Raw genomic sequence first — 24,621 nt, 5'->3', positions numbered from 1 at the left:
AAAAAAAAGAAAAAAAGAAAGAGGAGAGGAGGAGGATGAAGAAAACATAAGCTGCCCGTCTAAAAAGTATTTGGCTCTACCGAATAATCAATGAAAAGTTTTATATGTAAGCAGAGTAAAAAAGACAAGAGTTGTTGACAGTATCAAATTTTTAGTATCAATCAAATGCTAAAGGCTCTCCCTGCGCTTCGCTGCCGCCGACCCACTTTTCCCTCCTTCAAAAGGTACACCCTACCCTCCACCCTTTCTTCTTCTATATCATATTTTGCACTCTCTTTTTTCAAAATTGATTTCCTGAAGTGGGTTGGATTTGGATTTGGGTTTTTTTTTGGATTCAGTTTTAGTTTTGTAGTGATTCATTGTGAAAAAAAACAGTCATTGCTGCTTCATATATTTTCAATGGTTGCAACAAAATGAAGATACATACATGGTACAAAAGAACTAACTTCACTGATGGGTTTTGAATCCAGAGTTTCACCCTCCATTCATTTTTGTGGGAGGAGGAATTACCTTTTGAGTTGGAGCTCATTGAACTTTACTTTTTGCAGAGAAAATGAATAGAAAATAGTTCTGATAAGTATGTAGTTCACATAAAAAAATAGTTGCTTAGTAATGCAATTCAAGTCAAATTTTATTGTTCAGATTTTTTTTTTTTTGGGGGGGTGGGGGGGGGGTCTTTTAAAATGTTTTACCGAATGGGTTTTGTGATGTAGGAGAAATTAAGTCCAAAGGAAAAAAAAAGATGCAATGATTTTACTGAAGTTAGATAATTATGATTTAACTCTTATATAGGGCTAGGAATCTAGGGTTACTATATGCTATTATGAATAACCTTTTTCTTTGGGTCGTTATAGGTGACCTTTTCTAATCTAATATATAGAATTTCAGATTTGGAGCCCATTTGGAAACAACTTATTTAGTTGAAATTGAAACCTTTTTGCTGAAAGTACTATATATAAAGCAAAAAAGTAGCTGAAATAACAATGTGAGACTCATGAATAGTACCAAAAAGATAATGAGACTAATGAATAGTAACAAAAATAAGTTAAATAGTAAAAAAATGCTGGCTTTTTAAGCCAATGCCAAACGCAACCTTGATTAGTTCTCGAGCTCTTTAAGCCTAGGGTTCCGACTTCAATCCTATTTTCATCTCCTAGCTGTAATCTTGTTTTCTTGCTCAAAATTTCTTTTTTTATTTTTTTCAACAATTAAGTATGATTTTATTGAAAACGGACTACTTGTGTAACCCTTTAAACCCTTTTTCTAAACCAAATCTAAGTTCTTTTCACTGCATTGTTTTGTTTGGATTCATTGAGTGCCAAAGCAAATGGGATTGGGATGGCAAGTATCATTTGATATGTTATGTATGAGCTATTTTTTATTCTCATTGTTATGTAATTCTTGAATTTGCGAGACATGTGTTTCTCAGTTTTGCTTTAAAATACATGAAGTATATTTTTGGTATTTTCTCGAAATTTTTAAAAACCTAAATGATAATTTGCCGTTTTCTTCCAACAATGGATATGTATCATGCTTTTTAATTGGCATAAGTGTAGATACTCAGAATTGTACAACAGGCTGTATTTTTTGAAGTGCTTTTTACTGGATGTTGCAGAAATATTGTTTGAAAAGCTAGTCATTTAAAACAAGTTTGTTTATCTTTAAAAAAAATAAAAATAAAATAAGAGCTCACCAATTGTAGTACATGATGCCAATTATCACTGTTAAACTTCCGTAGATCTGAGAATCATGGGTATCCTTTAATTGGGATTTATGTCTTATCTGTTGCAGAATAGTATCGAACAAAATGAGCACGACACCATCACCAATATATCGGGAGTTTATTTCTGTGGAAGGAAGTGATATTAATTCAAGAAGTAGATCTGATGGTACAACTATATTTTTCTGCCTGTTCTATTTTAACATTTGCTTTAAAATTGTAGGCTACTTTTAGGAGCATTTTCAAGTTTTCTATTCTTATTTTTGGTCGCTAAATGTGATTGTTTTACCATCTTTGGGCTGTTTTAGGGTTTGGATCTTTAGTTTACTTTTTCTAATACTAGATTACCAGAGGAGTTTGAGAAATTTTATTAAAGCCCTGTTTGGAAAATGGCTTTGGAGATTTGGGAATGGGCAACAGTCTCTGTGGTTGTGGAGGAGAGTGATAGAGATTAAGTATGGGTGTGAAGGGGAAGGTTGGTGCTCTTGTCCTGTCACTGGTACTTATGCAGTGAGTTTGTGGAAATCTATTAGTTGTGGCTGGCTTTCTTTCTCTTGTCACATCCAGTTTGAGGTTGGGGTTGGATCTATTGTTAAATTCTGACAAGATGTTTGGTGTGGGGACACCACTTTGAGAAATTGCTATCCAGAACTATTCACTATAAGTTGAAATAAGGAGGCTTATGTGGCTGATTTGATGAAATTCTCAGATGGTGTTCTCTTTCGGGATTTGAATTTTGTAAGAGCCATTCAAGACTGGGAATTGGAGTCTTTATCCACTTTTATGGATAGTATTTTATGGAGTCTCTTTGAGGGGAGTTGGAGAAGATAAGATTTGATAGATGCCTGCTAAGAGAAGAGGTTTTGAGGTTTGTTCGCTTTACCAGATTTTGACTAAAAGAATAGGCTAGTCTTTCCCTTGGAAGACTGGAAGCCTAAGATCCCTTCTGGAGTTGTTTTTTTGTTTTTTGTTTGGATTGCAGATTTGGGGAATATTTTGACTATTGATAATCTTTAGAAGTGGAAAATTTGGATTTTAGATTGGTGTTGTATGTGTAAAAGAAATGGGTAATCCATAGACCACCTCCTTATTCATTGTCCTATTCCTTCGGACCTGTGGTCTATGGTATTCCTTTGTTTGGCATTCATTGGACCATGCCAAAGATGGCAGTTGAGCTTTTGGCTTGTTGGCAAGGGAAGTTTGGGCGGCATCGAAATAGTGCTATTTGGATGGTGGTCCCTCATTGTTTGATGTGGTGCATTTGGTGGGAGAGAAATAACCGGCACGTTTGAGGATTCAGAAAAAATAGTTACATATCTTAAACTTTTTTTTTTATTTTTTAAGACTCTCATGGACTGGGTAGCAGTGTTAGGCTTTCGTTCTGTTTTTTCAGTCGATGGTTTAATGGACTCTTGTACTGTATGCATGTGATCATGCTTTGTCTCGTGTATACTCTACTCAGGTGACATTTCATTTTAATTTTTTAAATATATTTTTCATTACTTATCAAAAAAAAAATTGTCATTTGTCCTAGGTCGAAGGGTGTCTCAGCCTTGCATTTTTTATGAGAATGACCGACTCTGACTCTGAGATTTGGTATTGGGAGGAACCTCTCACAGGGTGTAATAGGTGCACTATGGCTCATAGTAGTGGGGAAGGATGTAATAGGTGGCAACCTAATGCCTTTTGGTCCCATCTATTGTGAACTAATTAGTTGAATTGACTTGCCGATTCTAAGGAGAGGGTAGGAGCTGGAGGAGCTGGCATAGCATAGGGGAGATTTCTGATTGGTCTTGAAGATGGTTAGGTTTCATCAAAAGTTTGTGTCTCTATAAGGTTTTGAAAACCAGCTGATGAGCCTTTTTTCAACCATTCATCAATAAAAAGGATGTGTGTAGTGAAAAGGGGAGTTGAAGAGGCAATCAGATTTTTCTTAAAGGGAGTGTGACAGTTTAGAAGCCTAACCATTTCTATTAATTATATGGTGTTTGAAGAGAGGAGATGGGGGGTTGGGGGTAGAATGTAGTTAAAAGGGGAGGCGAAGAAGGAATCAGATTGTTCCAATAAAGGTGGGTGTGACAGTTAAGAAACCTAACCACTTCTTTTAGTTATATGATGTAAGGAGATAGGGGGAGGGCATCGTGATGCTTTGAGGACTTCAGTTTAGTGTAAAAGAAGAGTTTAAGAAGAAATTCCAGCAACAAACAAGATTAAAGTAGAGAAAAAGATAATTGACTGAAATTGAAACAATAAAATATTAATTTCTAAGCTCAAAAAGAGCTCAAGAAACATTCAAATATGAAACTTCATAAAGTAGATAAGAAATCTCATTGCGATCATTTTGTTAACTATCTGCTCTCCCTCTATAGCGTCCAGCTCATTGAGATCATGTAACAAATTATTCTTTTTGAGAATCACAGTTCTAAACTCTTCCAATCTTCCTTGTTCCATCTCTTCAAATCCAACTTTAAATCTCACAGTTTGTTAGTCAATATATAGTCCATGACCCTCGAAACTGGTGTGACTCCCACCAAGTATGAGATGACCATTAAAAATAAAATTTAATGATGTATGATTTTTCATGATTTTAATTCGCAATTTGAACTTGAAATAATGTGAATGTTATATTGCAGGCATCAGATTCCGTCTTGTCTCGTATAATATTTTGGCTCAGGTATGAATATCAATTATCCAATGTACTTTCTTATACTATCTTTCTTCTTTCATTGCATTCATAAGGTGTAACTGGTTATGTTATCATTAAGTAAGTAGAAGCTTGCAATTTGCGGCATATATGCATGGCATGAGACTTTTGATTACATGCATGGAATGACTGATCTATTTAAAGTTTGAGGTTGAAAATATAACTTTTGTAAATAGTTCAGGGACAAAAAAGACATTTTTTAAGTTGAAGGGCAAAAAGTGAAAAATTTTCAATAGTTTAAGGTAAAAAAAAGAGCTTTTTAAAGATTGATAACAAAAAATGAACTTCATGCAAATTTGGTATGAAATCAATATTTTTAACCCTTATTTTTTCTTATCGTATCAAATATGAAAAACACCATTTTCATTCTTACCTTATTATTGTTTATGAAAATACAGTGGATTTAATACGGGAAAAAAAAATCACTGTACATTATTCAATAAACTACAGGAAGCCTATAATGAATTTGGATCCTATTTTTGTAAATTCTACTTGATGCAATATGATATTTCACAATTCATATTGTTATAAAAAAAATTCATGTAATATTAAAAATAGTGAAAAAGAATTGATTTTTGTTTAATATGGGTGTAATAGTAAATTCGTACAGTTGATTTACTCTTTCCTCCGATTTTTCTTCTCAGTTAAATAAAGGAAATTGATATCAATTTTCTATCCTCACTTTTTTCTCCTACCAAACACTATATGATGTAAATTTGGTATCTTTTCTATATTCCACTTTGTCATCCTTCCTACATTTTTCATCGTTTAGCTTTTATTTCCTTACTTCCAAATAGAGCATCCGTAATCTGATTTCTTGACAAAAAATTTCAAATGTTAGGGCTAATTGATACAGCCTGTTAGCCTCTACTGCTGATCCCTTACCATGTCTGTAGCATTGAATTTATGTTAGCCAACATTCTATTGCTGATCCCTTACCATGTCTGTCCATTAAATTCTTATGGTATGCATATCCTGCATCATTATCTGATAGTGCCTTTTTGATATTGAAAAGGATTGACTTATATTGTGTTCAATAATGCAATACAGTTGGTGTCTTAACACTTTTTTCGGACCTGCGTGCTCATTTAAAAGTTATTTTGGAAGACTAGTCGTATTTTTTTTTTATGTCAGTCTTTACGAACTAGTCGACCGTATTATTTTATGTCAGTCTTTATGATGCCAACTAATTTGGCCAATAAGTTTTAGAAACTTCGAAGGGATTTCCTATGGGGAGGCATTGGTGACATTAATAAATTCCATTTGGTGGACTACAGAGTGGTTTGCTCCATTGTTAAAGAGGGAGGTTTGGGTATCAGAAAACTCAATTCTTATAATCAAGCCCTCTTAGGAAAGTGGTTTTGGAGATTTGGAGTGGAAAGGGACCATTTGTGGTGGAGAGTAATTTATGCCAAATATGGAGAAGGGAGGGGGAGGTTTGGACAGTGAAGCAAATTCGGGTTCACATGGGATTAAGTTGTGAAAGGGCATACGCTCAGGATGGGATTCTTATTCCAATTTCTTACGGTTTGGAGTTCGAGATGGGTCTAAGGTGAGGTTTTGCAAAAATATTTAGTGTGGTGACTGCTTCCTTAAGGATTTATGTCCCAACTTGTTTGACTTAGAGGTGGACAAGGATGCCTTAGTGTCTTCATATCTAGCTGGGCATTGGAATCCTCACTTCATCTGGCTTTTCCAGGATTTAGAGTTAGAACCTTTTCATATGTTTCTTGGGGCACTATATGATAATTTGCCTACCTCATTTGGTCAAGACCAAGCATTGTGGTTTGGCATCAAAGAAAGGAGTGTTTGAGGTGGGATCATATTATAATGTTCTTAGGGGTCCTACAAGAGTCTCTTTCCAATGGAAGAGCATCAGGATGGCTAAGGTTCCAAGAAAGGTAGCTTTTTTTTGTGTGTGGATTGTGGCCCTTTGAAGAATTCTAACAGTGGATGACATTCGGAAGCATTGCATTTTAATTGTTGATTGGTGTTGTATGTGTAAATGTAGCAGGGAATCTATAGATCATTTGCTCCTCCATTGCTCTATGGCATCCAATATATGGTCCTATCTTTACTTTGGTTGGGTTGGCTTGGATGATGCCTAAATCTGTGATTTAACTGAGTGTTGGCAAGGTCGGTTTCAGTGCCAGGGAGAAGCCATGGTATGGCAAGCCTTGTCCTTGTGTATCATGTGGAATCTGTGTTCGAAATAAACAGATGAGTCTTTGATGGCGTCAAATGTCCTAATATCATCAAAGAGCCTATTTTGCAGACATTGTTTAATTGGATACATGCTCTGGGTGGCGCCCCTTTATGCCTTTGCTGATTTTATTGACACCTTTTCATTTTGAGTTGTATTCTTTGGGCTAGTACACATCCTTGTTCCTTCCCTTTTCCTTTTCTAATAACATTCTTACTTGTTAAAAAAAAAGCAAAAAGAATTTTGACTAGTAAGTTACACTTGAGTCTTGAACCCACGATATCACCCTTTACATTGCTCTTACAGAAAAAGGTATCATTTGAGTTAGAGATCAATGGCAAAACTAGTGATATTATCCATGTGAAAGAAATGAAATTTATTTCGGAACAATAATAGTTTACTATGTAATGTGATATACTTTTATTTCCTAATATTAGTTGTTGATGTCGGACAAATTGGGGAATTTGAAGAAAATTAGAGAGAAATTTTAGGGTGTTCAGTGGCTGAATGAAGAGTACTTGTGAGAAAGAAAGAAAAAGAAGAGAAGAAAGAAAGAGAAGAGAGAAGGAGAAAGGACCAGTAAAGGCCAATGTGCCTATTGTTCAAACTCTCAATAATTTTATTAATCAACACTACCTCCTTTGAATACATTGAGCACAATATATATAAGACTCTTTGTTGTACTAGTAGTAATAAGACTCCTACTATTATAGTTTGACTAATAAACCAAAACCTAATTGAATTAAACCAAAACCCATGCATAAAGACCCATAAAGTAAATAAAACTTATTAATAAAATAAAACCCATGGCGCTTAGCTATAGCTCATACCCAACAATTGTAAAATTACTAAAATACCCTTGACTCTAGAATAGCCAAATAAAATATAAAAACCTAATTAACAACCGTGGACACTTATTCTTGGGCTTCGCCTTAGCCTTAGGCTTCCAAAGAGGATATTCTTTCTTGTACCATGCTATGATTGCATCATCAGTTGTTCTAATTTAGTACATATCTTTACTTGGATACTTAAATGATAGGATTAGGATTATTTCAGTTTACAATGTGAAAGCTGTTAATGCTTATTAATTAAGATTTAAGCTTCCTTTTCACTGCTTAAAACTTTGAGCTTGACGTTTTAAAATCATTTTTCTCCCTTTATTTGGTGTAGGTGTATGTGAAGAGTTCTCTGTTTCCACACTCTCCATCTCCTTGTCTCAGGTGAAATAATTAATTTCAATCTTTTTTCTTTACTAGATAAGTTTCCTTTTTGTCTTTCTCATATTGATATTAATAATTTCCATTTGTTTTTGGTTGCTCCAATGAGGTATAGTATTAATAACAGTTGATGTTGCCTTTGAGATCGTTGTGTTGTATAGCAGACAATGAATTTTTCATGAAAATGATCAAGGACATATATGTATTTGTAAAATGTGTGGAGCTCAGTTTGTTTTTGTATGAACATATATAACAGGAAAATGCATTGGTTTCATTTATAATTGTGGTCAGTACTTTGCATATGCCTACTAACAAGTTTATATTGCCTGTTAAAATTTCCTCACATTTTTTCCCATTGCATAATCTAAATGTTTAGTATTTTCTTACAATTTTTTAAAAGGATATTTGTATCTCACAAACTTTTGCAGTCAATCATTGAACACAGCCCAGGAAAATTCACCCTGTTTTTCTGCTGGCATTTCCTATTTCTAAGTAGTTCTCTTACAAAATTTATATGTTGTATGAAGCTATTCACATTTAAATTCTGTAGGCTGTGCAAAATTGAGGGCTTGGTTGTATGATAAGTTTTAATCTGAAATAATACTAATCTGTTCAAACTTGAAATATTTTTAAAAAGATACTATACCTTCTAAATCAAGACAACTATAGCCTTGGATTATTATAACTATTCCCATGAAACTAAATTCCAATAAAGTTAAATCAGATTTAAATATTGGTTACTAAGTTAAGAACTTCTATCCCACCATCAAAATTTAACAAAAGCTCTACGTTCTGTGTGTGTGTGTGTGTGTATTGCTATGCTTAATAGAAAAAAACTGTACAAACTGAAGCTCAAGTTTTCTAAAACTGGTAGTGATATCAATTGGCAGTTAAGATTACTACTAGAAACTTTGTAGTTCACAAAAAAACATAAAATATTTCAGCCTGCAATGGAAGCAGAAATCTATAATTACAAAACTTAAGTTGATAGTTGCATGTATTACTCTGTTGTAGAAGACTGTTTTGCAACTTTGTGATTCTCTTTCTTCCTCCTGGAAGTTCTGTTCTCTCTAATTTTTCTGTCTTCTGAAAATTGCATTGCCGCCTACAAAATGTTCAATATATCTTGCACTTTTTTTTTGCTCATGTTGGTTTTGATTCTAGCTACATTCTTCTCATTTTTGAGCAATTCATCTGTGATCCCATCCAATTTAATTATGCTCACATCATGAAGTCTGATAATTTTCTACTCATTATCATCTTATTCTAACCCACTCTTTTTCTGTTTGGTAGTGGTATTTTACTATTTTGATACCTTTTTTATTTTTATTTTTATAGGCATTTTACTATTTTGGTACTTCTTTTAGATCAATGAGTCTTCACTTCAGAAGCTTTCTGAATCCTATATAAATTTTACATATTGATGTACTTTCGGTTTCTTGTGGTAGTTTTTGCTTTATGATTCTGTTCATGGTGTAGAAAACAACCTTCTCAGTTTTCTTTTTTTGTTTCTTTTCTTTATTTCATTCTTTAGACTAGCCTGTAGGTTTCACATGAAATACCGGATTCCATTTTATTATTTCTGATGTGACAAGCTTTTGAAAAAGCAAACATTCAGGGGATTTTCTATTATAGATAATGATGTAGAACAGTCTAGGAAAATAAGGATACAAAAGGATAAACAAAACAAATTCTAAGCTTCACCACCTAGAATCTGCCTGCAAACCTTAGGCATCACCACCAAAACAAAGAGGAGCCCATTTGCAACTCATAAAATTCTTATTCCAAATCATACTCCCTTTCACAATTACAAGAGCATGACTTTAATATGTTTTACAACTTACACCAATATGGAAAATACCTAATTAAATCCCTTAAAACCCTCTACATTCAAAATTGAAAAACAGAAATAATTTCAAATTCAAAATAGAATCTTAAATTATTTTGGTGCTTCTTGCATCAGGTAAGCCTTCTACTTCGAAATGTTTTAGACCTTGTTAGTTTCTTGCTTTAAGAAGCAGATGTGATTATTCCTGCCACAGTTCTGGGACTTGTATATTGATTTAAGTGTGTGTGTGTGTTTATATATTTTTTGTCATTAACTTTCCTTTTTGACCTTGTATCCTACTTTCAAGTATAATTGTTTTTGTCATTAACTTTGCTTTTTGACCTTTGCAATGATTGGGAAGTCTGCTGGTGGCCATATCACACGGAGAGTTATGGATTTTTTGAATGTTCAAATATTATAAGTTTACATTTTTGCCCTTGTAGATTTTGAATTTGCAATTGCGGGAGGTTTATTGACATTGAAGAAAATCAATAAGTTTATATATGTAAATTGTGCTCATTACAGGTGGAAAGCTCGTTCGCAGGCAATTTTATCTGTTCTCAAGAACTTCGGGGCTGATTTTCTCTGCCTGCAGGTTTTGTTTCACTTGTTGTCCCCTTTTTTGCGGTCTGTTTGATGTCCACTTCACACACTGAGAAAAATTTACAGTCTTCTTAATCCAACTAGTTAGTAAGATGAATTTCCTTAATATTTTTTTCATGCTTGGGCCCATGCAAACATACATAAATATTGTCTGGGAAGTTAGTTATTGTGACTTATATGTTACAATTTTATCAGGAAGTTGATGAGTATGATAGCTTTTACAAGGGGAATATGGAGAGTCTTGGATATTCTAGTATTTATGTGCAGAGAAATGGGCAGAAGCGTGATGGATGTGGAATTTTCTATAAGCAGAAAAGGTATATTAAATTTCCTCTTTACTGATTCAAAATAGATGAGAGCAATAATTTTTTATTTTTGTGGACATCAAACTCATAGTTCAATAAATGATGATGTAAGATAAATTGGGGAGCCTGTTTACATGTGCTTGTGGTAGGCTTAAGGTTTGGAGGATTTATACTTAGTGTTTAGAACAGTTAATGTGATTATTGTTGTGAACAATACATGTGAGCAGTACATGTGGGCAGACACATGAACAGTACACATGAATAGTGACAGAATGCCAAAGGAAATAGAAAAAGAGACTTGTAAAGATGAAAGGAACACACTAAGGTTAACGTGCCTCAATACTAACAATTAAAAATACCCAGTCTCTTTCTCAAAAAAAAAAGAAAAATACCAGTCTCTTAAATTAATCAACCCTATATATATATATATATATATATATATATATATATATATATATATATATATTTTTTTTTTTTTTTTATATTTTATTACAGTGACACTTTTCCTAGTAGAGCTGGAACTCCTACTTTGAATAATAAAGAAACTCCATTTGAATTTGAATAAAACCCACACATAAAAGCCCTTAAAAACTAATAATACTTACCTTATAATAAAATAAAACCCAAGGCCCACAATTATGACCCACAACTGACACTTACATAATTACAAAATTACCATTGAATCTAGGAAAAACCAAATAAAACATAGAATTAAATAGGCTAAATTATGATTAAGTCCTTGAACTCTACATGAATAGTCAATTTGGTTTCTAAGGTTTAAAATTAGTCAATTTGGTCCCTCACATTGGCAAACCTGGGCAATCCATTCTTCCTGTCAATTCCCTTTACATTTTTGTTGTTAAGTGTATAAAATGCTGCTATTGGGAGTTAGTCTTTTTTCCCCCCTCTTTCCTTCAAAGTTTTCCCTCTATTTTCTTTTCTTTCTCCTTTCTCTTTTCTCTCCTTCACCTTCACCCCCTCTACTGTCTTTGCTACCTCTCTCCTGTCTTCTTCCTTCCTCATTGTTGACCAACTATCCTCTCCTTTAACAACCTACCTCCAGCCTCCAGCCGTATCTCTCCATCACCTCCTTTTACTATTCTGTTTCATTCTTTTTTCTTCTCTCCTTTATTTTTTTTTTTGTCTTTTCTCTCTTTCTTTTCTTCTCTCTTATTTCTTTTCTACTTCTCTTTCACTACACAAACCTGAAGATTATAACTTCCATTCCACAGTTTCTTGCTACAAACATCAGTAAATAAACCTCAAAATTTCAGTTCTAAAACCAAAATCAATAACTCCATCTCTTAATGTTTGGTGGCTGATCAACTAATGGAGAATTCACGTGGGTATGGCTTGGCCATGTGAGTTTGAATGTTGGGAAATTGTTTTGGCGTGGGTCTTTGAATTAGTGATGGTTTTTGTTGGTCTGGGTTTCGCATGGGTTTTTTGGTTTTGAAGGATGGGTTTTGGTGTTGTTTGGCAGTGTAGGCGGTTTTGAATGATGGATGTGGGGTTTGGTTTGAGGTTTCTTAGTCATGGTGGCTGCATGTGCATAGTGGGTGTTGGTTTGCCTAGGGTTTTGGTAGCTGTATGGTAGCATTGGGCTATATGCTTTTGTTGTGAATGGTGAAGTTCATGGCGGTTCATGGCAAAGCTGCATGCATGTATGGTTTTGCAATGGCCATGTGGAATGGGTACTGATTGGATTGTTTTGCCGAGTTAGTGGAATTTTGTGCAGGCATTGATGGGATTTTTGTTTCTTTTATGGATGGGCTAGGGCGTTTGCATGTGTGAATTGCTGTAGTATTAGCAAGATGGCATGGTGGTTTTTCTAGTGGGGGTAGCAAGTGGAGTTTGAGTTTTGTGAGATTTGGGTTTGGGGATGTTGTTGAGGGGTTTTTTAAATCAAAGACACGTGTCAATTTGTGTTGGGGACCCAACCTGGGACTCATTACCAATCTGAGAAAATGGTCAGTGACTACCAGAGTGTTCCTTAGCCCACTAAGAGCGAACCTGAAGTTTGGAGGAGTGAAGATTTTACACATTAGAGCTGCACAATTACTGAATCCAATATGATCTAGACAATTTGATGCTGGAGTCTAATGCATTACTCGGATGATGATGATGTGACATGGTGACGTGGTACGGAGGAGTGACGTGGCACAAGGCCAGCCAAGCCTTAGGGTTGAATTTCACAATGCCGTATTGTTATTGTAGCTAAATCTACATGTGCCAAGTTTGTTGTAGTTTTTGAAAATTAGAGGGAAAATTCATTAAAGGCACATGCACGGGCCAAATTTTAGGAAGTTGTTAAATCTAGTCTGTGGTTAATATGTTAGAATTGTATTCTAGCATGTGATAAATGTTAGTTAATCAGGATGATGTTATCATCAATAACTAACTCCTAGGCTATAGATATCCATGTACATGGATTGTAAAATAGCTTGTTAGTAGAATGTTATAATTTCATATTTGAGTTTAGATTGAGGTGTGAATTCCCTCTCTTTCTCTAGAAATGCAAAAATCTTCTTACAATTTCCCTGTAGCAATAAATTATCACTAATTGATTCTAACTGAATGTCAATATGCATTAAACATCTAGCTAGCCATAAGTCGAAGTTAGGAAATCCAGCGGTAAATGAATTAAAGCAACTTTGGCAGCCAATACATTACTTATTCTAGCATGTAGTCAATAAATGAAACAAACACTGTAGTAATAAATACATCTTATCCATCCATGGTCAAGCAAAAATATTATATGATTTCTTCCATTAAAACCATATGAGAAGAGAGGTAAAACTTAGAATAGCTTGAAAGGAAGAGAAAGTCTGTCCACCCATGCACAGCAAGGTTTCAAACAAACTCCTATACACAAAGCATGCTTAGATGATAATCCTCATGGTGAAGTATCATTGTGTTTGGTGTTTAGGCTATGTGTGGGTACTTGAGTGACGGTACGGAAGGATCTGTTTATAATGAAGGCTCTGTTGTGGGAGTGGGTGTATATCAACTAAAAGGTATTTTTGGTTAGAAGAACTTGTTGTCATATGAGGTAGCGTGTAATATTGATGAATGCTCTATGTTTTTATAGAATTTTTGGGAGTGAGTTGGTGAAGGATAACAGAGATAGTAGAGCTGGTCCTTTGACCACTCTTCCTATTCCTTAGACAAGAATGGCAAGTCTTGTTTCTCCTCTATCCATCTGGCCCCCTTTCCTAATCAGTGCAAGTCATTCAAAAGGCTGGACAGTGAATGGCTTGCATTAATTAAGCATTAAATCAGGTTTTTATGTTAAGGGTAAGGAAGGTCCCATTATCTTAAGCAATGTCAGTGGTGAATAATGCATGTTAGAGTTTGCTTGCTCTACAGTGTACACGTGTTTTTCAAAGACCAAAGTGGTAGGAGGGGACATGCCAAGCTCCATGCTTCTCGACGCTGTTGAATCACTAAATAAACATACCCTCATGACCTCCAAATCATGATTTTCTAAGTTTTCCCTCCCGTGATTCATGTGCTTGGTTCATGAACTGAGTATTATCCATTTTCATGATGGAGAGAGGTGGTCAAGGGAGGAAGAAATGTAGTGGCTCTCTCCCGCCTCTTATGGAGTTTCAATCATGGCTTTCTCAAGTTATGACTGGAATTTCAAACACAAGGAAGGGAACCTTCCTTTCCTTTTTTCCATTCCTACATTCTCTATGTCAAGGTGTCAAATCGCAAAGGTTTTAAATTGCTCCCCATGTGTACTGTTGTTACTTTATCTTGACATTTTGTCTTTTAGAGTTTTAGTTTAAATTGTCCAGCTGTCCATCTGGTTCTGTCTGAACTAGGAGATGACCAGTCGAACAGTTGTTTAGTCTCCCAGTAGTTGCTATATTATTCCCTCTTCTTGGGATGCGTTGAGCCAATTTTGTTTATGGGCTATCACTTTGGAGTGGACCAAGCCTTACCTAGCAAATGGGTGGCCAGGTGCCCTCTTCTTGGCCCATGTGGAGTGGGCTTCTTTGGGCCTTTTAGGCCCAATTTGTTGAGGAACTTTGTTGGGCTTAGTGGTCCATGCTGTGTAGTGATGAGGATAAGTCTTTGGGCCGATTGTACTGTGATGTACCTTAAGCCCATGCCATGTAGTGATGATTTGAGATTTGTTAGGCAAACCCGTGTAGTGTGGTTTTATTGGGTACATGTGCTTGTACATGCCTTGGTCCTTTTTTTGGGCTGACTGGGTAAGTCTCCTCCGATGGGATCTTGCCACAGGATGTTTGTTAAAAAAAATAGCCCTGAGCAGATGTTGAATGTGTTTTGTGTGCACAAAAAAGTGAAGTTGTAGGGAAATGGATTTGCTTTGGTTGTGGTGATTTTGGGTGATAATAGTGTTGCTGTTATAGGGCTTGATTTGGGAATTGTGATATAGGCCTTTTGGGTTCTAGGTGGCTGAGAGAGAAGGGGTGGCATTGAAGGAGAGAAAAGAGAGAACAAAAGAACAGAAAAAGATAAAAAAGGAAAAGGAAAAGGAAACAGAGAGAAAAAAAATATTTACTCCCAAATGACACAATTTTAGGTTGTCAATGGCACACAATGGTTGTGTAATCAAACAAAGCCTTAATCCCTGCAAATTTTAGTGGCTAGATTTCTTCACTAGGCATGTGAAACAAGTATCTAGTCTCTTCTCAATGCCTTTATGCGTCATACTGCTTTCAACCTGAATCAATTTTAATTTGTGAATGGCCTTGGCTTAATAACATCAGTGGCAAAGGGCCTTAAAGGCCTTTTTAACTCTTTGTCAAAACATGAGTGAAAGAAAGGAGTTTCAAACACAAACACGTATGTTTGTCCACCCAAGAAGCACAGAAACAGGACATTATGACAAGAAAATTCTTGAAAAATTAGGAAATGAGCGGTGGAATACAACAATTAATTAATATACATCTTTAGGTATATTCTATGTTTATTTTAAAATTTCAAAATAATCAATTAAAATCTTTAAAACCATAAGTAAAATAAGATATAAATTTTCTCCTGTCACACTAAGGATACGCATGCAAGAGTGTCTTGGTGTGTCCATATCTGGCACATGCCATGGATTTTGGAGCGTCCATGCTTCATATCTGTCCACTCTAAAAAGCATGTGAAAGTTGAAGAAGTTTCTCAATTTTTTTTTAAAAACTTGTAAACTCATTTGAAATTACATTTTTATATTGTCTTGGAAAATCCTGCCCTCCGAAAAAGGTGAACATTCAGATAATAAAATGAACTTTTTCTTGGCAAAATGACTTGGGACCTCAATCCAACAACGAGATGGTAACTTTGCAAAAAGTATTAATCACTGATCGTTCTACAACTTCACAAAGTCATATGCTCATAATATTAGTACCAATTTATCTTAGTTGTACATCTTCTTAAACTTCATTCCTGCTTTTGATTCAGTGCAGAGTTGGTTTTAGAGGAGAAAATAGAATACAATGATCTGGTAAATTCAATTCAAGAAGGACAGATTTTAGGTGATGACAAATATGATGTGCCAACTAGTGGAAATATAAGACCTGAACCAGAAAATGGTAATTTTTTTGTCCTTTTATATATCAAGTTTCCTTTTGTTAATAATTTGAGCAAGCGTCTTTTCTGTTTTTTGACATTTTCCCTTATTGGAGCTAAAGTTATTCACGGTTCACTTTTGTCTGGCTAACATAAGAAAAAAAAAAGTGTGGTACATTGCAATGTCTTCTTGTTAGTATCAAGAGAGGGTCACAAAAATCTCTGAGAAAAGCAAACTCAAATGCCAAAGAAATCTTGAAATCATGTGTGGCTTGAGGAAGTTGCCTGAGGAGATTTTTTTTCCTAATTTATTGTCAATAGTGGAGAATAAGAATGTTGGGTTTGGAAAAGCTGTGTGTGAGGTTTCTTAATTAACCCTAACACTTGTTTTATACTTTTATTGCTCTTAAGTAGCAATTAATATATAAATTACAGATATGCCCTGACAAGTAGAGACATTTAGTATAAACTATTATTCCAAAACTCTGCTATACTTCTATTGGATTTTGATTCACCTATAGTATACAACCTGTGTACTGTATGGTGCTTTTTCTCTTTTAAGTTGATAAAATTTTACTTATTTATTAAAAAAAAAATGTATTCCAACACTCTCCCTCTAGTTGAGGCAAAAATATTGCTCATGCCCTGCTGGCTTAAAATAGTATGAAATGCTCTACTTGAAACTCCTTTGACTAAGACATTTACTAGTTAGTTCATAGTTTTTGTAAATGGAGTACAATTGATGCCATTGCCCTGCTTTTCTTTGATTAACTGTCAAACTTAATATGTTTGATCCTATCATATTGTACAGGATTGTGAGCAGTATTTCTTGAGTATAAAACCCCAATTATTTCAATAATCTCCTCCCAAAGAGGCTTATAAATACCACTTATATAAATAAATAAATAAAAACTCATAAATACTATGAACCAGTGCTGGAAATTCTGCCTCTGCACTGGATTTAGCTACAATTGCCTGTTTCTTACTCCAAGTGACCAAATTATCTCCAACAAAGTTACAGTACCATGAGGTAGATCTTCTGTCAATAATGGAGCCAGCATAGTGTGCATTTGTGTAGGATTCAACTGATAAGTAACCAAGACTAAAATAAGAGTAATCCTTTACCAAGAGATGATTTCAGATACAGAAGAGTTCGGTAAACATTTATATTGATTCTTGTGGACCACACTGACAAAATAGGCAATATCTAGACAAGTGTGTGAGAAATAAGTAAGTCTTCCAACTAGGCGTTGTTATTTCTCTGTATCAGCTAGTACATCCCTTGAATCTTCACCCAGTCTATGATTCATCTATTGGGGCGTCACAATCCTTGCAGCCAAGCATTTCCATTTCTAATAGGAGATGACAAAAACACATTCTGCAAGATATAAATATACCTTGCTCGGACCTTGTTACTTCGAGACCTAGAAAATACTTCAAATCTCTCAGGTCATTTATTTCAAAATCAGTAGCTAAATATTCTTTTAATTTTTTGTCTTCCTTAGGGTCATCACATGTTACATTTATATAATCAACATAAACAATAAGAGCTGTAACCTGAAGTGAATGCTTTATAAATATGGGTGATCACTTTGATGCGTTTCTATCCATAACCCCACATAAACTGAGTAAATCGCTCAAACTCTAGGAGATTGCTTTAATCTGTACAATGCTTCCTTCATTCTGCTCAACTTTCCTTGAGTTGAGGGACTCCTAAAACCTGGAGGAATATTCATATAAACTTCCTCTCCTAAGTAACCATGGAGGATAGAATTTTTTACCTTAAGGTGATTCAGAGCTCAGTTCAAATTAGCTCCGAATGACAAAAGGATACATATGAAGTTCATCTTGGTCAATCCTGTAGGTTTGAGTGAACTTTGTTGGTAGATAGCATTTGGCTGGGGGTTTCTCCCTTTGCACCCTTTGTTAGTGGTTCAATTTATTGTCTCGGAAAGTGCTTAAAATAATATAATTTTTACTACAAATAGCTTACAAACTGATATGTCAATCAATGTGGTTGGTGTCGCATCAACTACATAATAAATAAATTTCCTAATTGCCTTTATTGGTTCCACACCTTGGTTTGGACTGTCTTAGTAACCTGGCCGTCAATGTACATGAATTGCCTGGCTGAAGAACTCTATGTGGGCTCCTCATTTGACTCTGCCTGGATCTTTTCTGCTGTTGATTCTTTTTTTTTTTTAAAACAATAAATCAAGAAGAAAAGAAGACTGAAATGTGAAAAGTGAAAACAAAGGCCTTAACTACAAAAACTAGAAGTTGAACTAAGACATCAGAGGGCAGTTTTGAGAGATTTGCTAGGTCCGTTGGAGGAGTGATCATGGGTCTCGATGGTGACAACTCTCGGCGACCAAATCGGTACTTGTGGGTTGACTGGAATGGATCTTGGGTACACCTCCAAACCTCGTGTCACGGTGTGGAGAGATTGGCAATCCTTGTGTGGCAATGTCTTTGGCGGTGGTGGCGTCAGAGGCTGGCAACAGTGTCTCTTGGCGGCACTGATGTCTTGCGGATTTTATTTGATGGTGTGGGTTGCGGGTTTTCTGGATCTAGGTTTTCTGATGGTGGCCGCGATGTTGGGGTTGGGTTTTTTGGTGGCAGTGGTGGTGGGTTTTGTGGTGGTTGAGAGATGTTTTCGGGATTTAGAGTCAGGCACGAATAGGGATGATGGGCTTGGAAGGGGTAGTAGCAGGTTTCTCTGTTTCTTTGTGAACTTTGGTGGCGGCATAAATCTCATGTGGCAGAAGGGGTCAGTTGGGTCTGTTCATGATTTTGTGGGGTAAGAACTTGAAATTAACGTGAGCCGTGTATTGATTCGTATTCACAATTGTGGTTGGTTTTGCATCAGTTGGATGTTTGTGTTTAGGAGCAGTGGGGATCAAAATTTGCTCTGATACCAAGTCGATGCAAAACAGCCTAGGCTTCACCACCTAGTACAGTCCTGTGATCCTTCCTTGGGCTTGGCCACTTAAGGGTTGTTTGGAATCACTGCCAAACAGAAACACAATTTTCTACAAATGAAATTTTAGTAATAAATAATAGTCTGCACACAAGTAAACCCTCTGTAGCTTTCAGGAAATAAAGATAAAGATAACATTCATTAAAACTAATACTAGCTGAACTCAAAACTACTAATCCATGAAAGTAGTCTAAATAATCCAAACTAATCAAAATACATAAAGATAAAGAAAATCCCCTAAGTTAAGCTTAACCTTGTACTACCTAAGTTTATCTTTATATTTATCTTTATGTATTTGGATTAGTTTAGACTACTTTCTTGGATTAGTAGTTTGAGTTTATCTTTACTTCCTGAAAGCCCCAGATGATTTATTTGTATGTAGAATATTATTATATTAATAAAATTTCATTTGTGAAAATTTGTGTTTCTGTTTGGTGGTGATTCCAAACAACCCTCTGGTGAAGCTTAAGGAAGGATTACAAGACTGTTTTAGGTGGTGAAGCCTAAGCTGTCCTGCATCACCCTCACAACATGGCTTCTAATTAAAATTAAGATACATAATGGTAAAATAAAAATATACTCTTTTGGTCTTTCCTTTCCCTATCCACTAATTAACAAAATAATGGATAATGGATTTCTTAAACTTTTTATCATGAACATCTAAACAACAAATTGAACTCTACTCATTTCTTTCATTTCCTTTCCCTAATCCCTGCAGATTTTGTCTTATTCTTTACATTCCTTTCCTTAAAAAATTCATGATACAACCCACAAGGGTTTTCATCTTTACTTTTCTTTGGATGACATGTTTCACCCTAGAACTTCAGTAGGTTGCAGATTACATTCTTAGTACTTGACATGGTATGCTGGCATCTAATATCAATGATCTTCTTCTAGGTTTAGAATTAAAAAAGGCCCCAGAGGATCGTGGAGATCCTAATGATCCTCGTGTGAGACTAAAACGTGATTGTGTTGGGATTATGGCTGCATTCAAACTCAAAGATCTTCCAGACCATGTTGTTATTGTGGCAAACACACACCTTTACTGGTAAAGTGGTTCAATCTTCCATAAGTATGTTATATTCTGTATTTTATCAGTTGAAGTAACTTTGATGCTTTGCTGCAGGGATCCAGAATGGGCTGATGTCAAGCTTGCTCAAGCTAAATATCTTTTATCACGCTTAGCTTTGTTTAGAACACTGATATCCAAAAGACTTGAATGTACACCTTCAGTAGTAGTGGCTGGTGACTTCAATTCAACCCCAGGGGATAAGGTTTGTCAGAATTTCCAACCCCTTGATTTATCTAGTTTCCTATTATTTAGCTTATAGTTGGTTTTCTACATTTTTCCTTGATTTTTTTTTTGAGTTTTACTTTTTTGGTATTGGTTTAGATTTTCCCTTAGTTTGATTTTGGTCCAAATTCCAAACAGTTGGTTCTTATTACAAATGTTTTAAAAACAGAAATTAAAAAGGGGGCGACTGAATGAAGAGGTTCAAGGTGGAACTAGGGTTACACTGGATGTCAGAATGTGATGATGTCATAAATAGTTTAATGATTAACTAAAATACAAATAAATATAATAAATGAATAAAATATGGCAGCCTTGATAAGAAAATCTTTATTACTTATAAAAAAAAATGATACCAAAATTTAATTAATTTTTTCAAAAGTATTTTCAAAATTTATAAAAGAAAATAGAAATTAATAAAGACAAACAAAAAAGAATTAATATAATTAATCCTTAAGTAATGAGCATAATTGCATAGACAGCAAATAATTTCAGAGTTTCACATTCAATAATTTCAAGTACATAAAGTCACAATGAATGTATATGATTTTATTCATAAATTTTTTCACCAAAAAATTATATATTTTCTTTTTAGAGGGATAATTACACAAAAAAAGAAAAAGACAAAAAGAGAAGTCTTTAGTGATTGGATATATATCTAACGTTTAAATTGAATTAATATATTTGTTTTTCATTTAAGTGCATCAAGAAGCAAAAGTTAAGCATGAAATAGAAGCTGAGCTTGGTTGGTTTTGCTGCTAGCCAGACAAATTGTCCAATAAACTTGGTAGTTGGTAGTCAAAGAAACCCAAGTGGTTTACAAGTGGCTTTGTTTGGTTGCTAGATTCATATAATGTTTTACCTTAGTTTGTAAGCTTTTATAGAGATGAGTTAATGTTTATAGCTCATAAGTTCTTGAAATGGCTATAACATTCTTCTTGTTTTAGGTTTACCAATTCCTCATTTCAGGAAACTCTCCACTTGCACCGGCTGTGGAGTGTTTAGAGGACATGCATATTCCCTTGTGCAGTGTCTATGCTTTTACGAGAGGAGAACCACCATTTACAAACTGCACTCCGGACTTCACCAATACTCTTGATTATATATTATTTTCCCCTACTGATAACATAAAACCAGTCAGTTTCCTGGAGCTTCCAGAACTAGACTCATTTGATGTTGTTGGTGGATTACCAAATTACAGCCACCCAAGTGATCATCTACCAATTGGTGCTGAATTTGAAATTACCAGGGACTAACTTATCTTGCAGTGCAAGTGATATCTGTAATCTCTTGCTCTAATTCGATAGCAACAATGGGAAGGGGGATTTGAATCTAGTTCTCCTAATAAAGGAGAGCAGGCTATGCCTTTGAGCTATACAGCTCTTGGTGTAATGTCCTATAGTTTTCTTTTTCTCACATCACTCGCTTTCTCTCTCTCAACAAAAGTTAAGGTTCAACTGAGAGTATTGGAAATTTATTTTGCGGGTAGACAATTTTGGTAGATTTTTTTATTTATTTTAAGTAATAAGTTTTATTAGAAAAATAAAGAATATCATTTTGGTAGATTTTTTTTCTTAAATTAAATAACTAATTACAATCCTTGACTTTATTGTACTTGGCCTTCCAGATTGTAATAAGCAAATGTTAGTATGCTTTGACATGTAAATTCATGAGGAAAGGTAAAAAGAAGAATTCTGGAAGTACTTATATGTATTGCTGAAAATTATTTTCTAGGGATTCTTTGTTTGAAACATGCTTTCTGGCTTTTCTTTTATTCTCACAGCTTCCATTAACACTGCTCACTATTTGTAAGGGTGATTAATAACCCGTCAAACATGTTCAACCGAACAGTATTAGATGATGGGTGCAACCTTCACCCAAACCTGCCAAACTTGTGATGATCCCTATCTATTTGATTTGCAATACTTGGGGAGGTTTATGATGCTCCTTTTGTCACCTTTATTTCTAAATAATTTGATAGTTGAGGACGTGGAGATTTCAACATTAGATATTTATGTTGAAAACATTAGTAGATGCCAATTGATCTACATGGGTTTTTGACCCTTTTGTGACCTTAATAGCTTTATTTGTTGTCTTCTTTTTTTCCCCAAAAGGAAAAAAAGAAAAAGGAAAAGTAGAAACTCTTTCACACGTCCTTATACGTGTATACACAACATACATTTGGTTAATATTCAAGTTATACGTTGTGTATTTTTTTAGTTAATGTTACTATTTAATACTTTTTTGTTGATGAAGCATTTTGTCAAATTTATTGTAGTATTATATACTTTTCTGAAATCATTATGTTCATCATTTATTGAAGGGATCGAATAATACGAACAATTTCTAGTATAGTTGTTTTGTTTTGTTTGTTTGTTTTTTTTATAAAAATGTTTTTAGAACATCTTTATGAAGAACATTTCCTAGAAAGCATTGAGTTGGAAATATAGAAAACCTAGTTTACTCGGTATTAAATTTCGATGTCTCCTATTGTTTGTTGTCAAAATTCTAAGGCCTCGCAATCAAGCTTTAATTTTCTCGAAAGACACTTTCTTGAAAAATATAGACAAACAAAAATGCTATTAAGTGTTTTCATTGTTAGTGTGATAAATTAAGTACCAAAGAAACAATTTTCTAAATTGAAAAGTTTTGCACAACATATGGATTACTCTAAATCCAAAGGCTCTGGACAATAAAAACAAAGTCTCCAAAACTCTCTTTTCAAGACTTTAGAGGTTCAAAGTCTTGAATTATAAATTTATAATTTCCTCAAATAAAAAAAGTATTAAAATGAATTTATCATTATTTGAATAATCAAGAATTCAGAATTATCGTTTTGTATTTTGATCTTGGTCACAATGGTGGTAGCGTAGTAGCCCCATAATGGTTAGGAGCCAATCTACTTTGGGTTTTCAAACGGAGGCTCAAAGTTTTGGATATTTTGTTTAACCTCTATTTTATCTTTTCTTATGCAAATAAAAAATAGTCATGATTTTGTAATTACTATAAGACCAATTGTCTCTATTATGTTTTGCAAGTTGGAGGACTCTCTTTCATATCGCTTGGATTTGAAATGATTTTGAAAATATACAAGTCAAACCATCAATCTCAACTCTTTGTCCAATTCTTTATGAAGAACATTTCCTAGAAAGCATTGAGTTGGAAATATAGAAAACATGTCATCAATCAACTCTAATCTTTCAAAAAATGGCATTTGAAACAATTCAGATTAATTAGAACAATATAAAATCTCTAGGCATCTAGAAGGAAGTAAATTGAAAATCTATAGTATATGCTTCATGATAATTATCTATATTATAAATTGAAGTCTCAAAAGCTTATATCGCATGATCTTATGTGGTTAGTCAAAAGTCAAACAACTTCAGTTTTAATATATTGCATACACCAGTAAGTAATATTTTGCATACAATTACAATATCATTAAACCTTTATACTCAATTTTCTTGCAACACTTTTAAAGTAAAATCTAGAGATTTTTGAAAAAAATAATACCATTTTATGTGGAAATTTTTTCTGAAAAATAGTCTCTTAAAAAAAAAATCATGTTTTGTATCAAAACTTCAAAATTTGCAATTTTAGTGTAAAATGTGTTTATACTAAAGTTGTGTTTTCAAGCCATTTCAATGCAAAATGTGATATAATCAATTTTATTGCAAATGGTGATATTTTAATGCTTAAAATAATGTTTATAAAGAGAGGCTATTCCCCAATAAGATTTTTACCATAATTTGTAATAATAAAAAAATAATAGTATTTTTTTTTTGGGCCAAAAAAGCCATAAAATCAAGCTAAACTCCAGACTAACTTTTATCATTTTTTAATATGTAATTTAGCATACAATAGGTGCTTCTCAATTCTCAATATATTTTATCAAAAAAACAAAATATTCTCAATTATTTTTTCTGATATAAATCAAGAAAGCACTATATTCCGTTAAAATTTATTGCTCCCACCCATCCCAAAAAAACTCAATTTAATCATTCCTAAATTTTTATAAAAGTTACGAGCAATGCCTATCAAGATTGACCAATGAAATTGCTTTCAAAAGAAAAAAAGAAAGAAAGAAAGAATGACTAATGAAATTTCTATATGGGCAGGTAAGGTAATTGATATGAAATTTCTATATGGGCAGGTAAGCAATGTCTATCAAGATTGACTAATGGAGGGCCCTATTACTTATTTGTACTTACCAAAGTCAGTCAATGCTGGACTTTGGA

General features: G+C 34.2%; 1 protein-coding gene across 3 annotated transcripts; it reads left to right on the top strand.

The window, feature by feature from the left end:
- LOC142614056 (carbon catabolite repressor protein 4 homolog 4) lies at positions 1 to 24,621 on the top strand. Of its 3 annotated transcripts, none has more exons than XM_075786586.1 (10): positions 1 to 224; positions 1,792 to 1,889; positions 4,354 to 4,394; positions 7,798 to 7,847; positions 10,198 to 10,267; positions 10,471 to 10,592; positions 16,005 to 16,135; positions 19,990 to 20,140; positions 20,219 to 20,366; positions 21,331 to 22,155. In XM_075786586.1, exons 1-10 carry the CDS (start codon positions 166 to 168, stop codon positions 21,637 to 21,639), a joined length of 1,179 nt encoding a protein of 392 aa, XP_075642701.1. In that variant the 5' UTR covers positions 1 to 165; the 3' UTR covers positions 21,640 to 22,155. The 3 variants fall into 3 exon arrangements, with proteins under 3 accessions (XP_075642701.1, XP_075642703.1, XP_075642702.1); XM_075786588.1 differs by lacking the exon at positions 21,331 to 22,155 and adding an exon at positions 24,537 to 24,621 and having other exon boundaries at positions 17 to 224; XM_075786587.1 differs by having other exon boundaries at positions 17 to 224; positions 21,353 to 22,155.

Source organism: Castanea sativa, chromosome 10 (genome assembly GCF_040712315.1).
Source record: "Castanea sativa cultivar Marrone di Chiusa Pesio chromosome 10, ASM4071231v1".
Classification (NCBI taxonomy): domain Eukaryota; kingdom Viridiplantae; phylum Streptophyta; class Magnoliopsida; order Fagales; family Fagaceae; genus Castanea; species Castanea sativa.
The sequence above is the reverse complement of the archived record's forward strand: the minus strand, read 5'-3'. Positions and strand labels throughout refer to the sequence as shown.

Excerpts from the sequence above, each read along its gene's own strand:
- LOC142614056 (XM_075786586.1), top strand. The coding sequence starts at position 166 with ATGCTAAAGGCTCTCCCTGCGCTTCGCTGCCGCCGACCCACTTTTCCC. Across the intron at positions 4,395-7,797 it reads CGTATAATATTTTGGCTCAG|GTGTATGTGAAGAGTTCTCT; the intron begins GTATGAATATCA and ends TATTTGGTGTAG. Across the intron at positions 7,848-10,197 it reads TCTCCATCTCCTTGTCTCAG|GTGGAAAGCTCGTTCGCAGG; the intron begins GTGAAATAATTA and ends TGCTCATTACAG.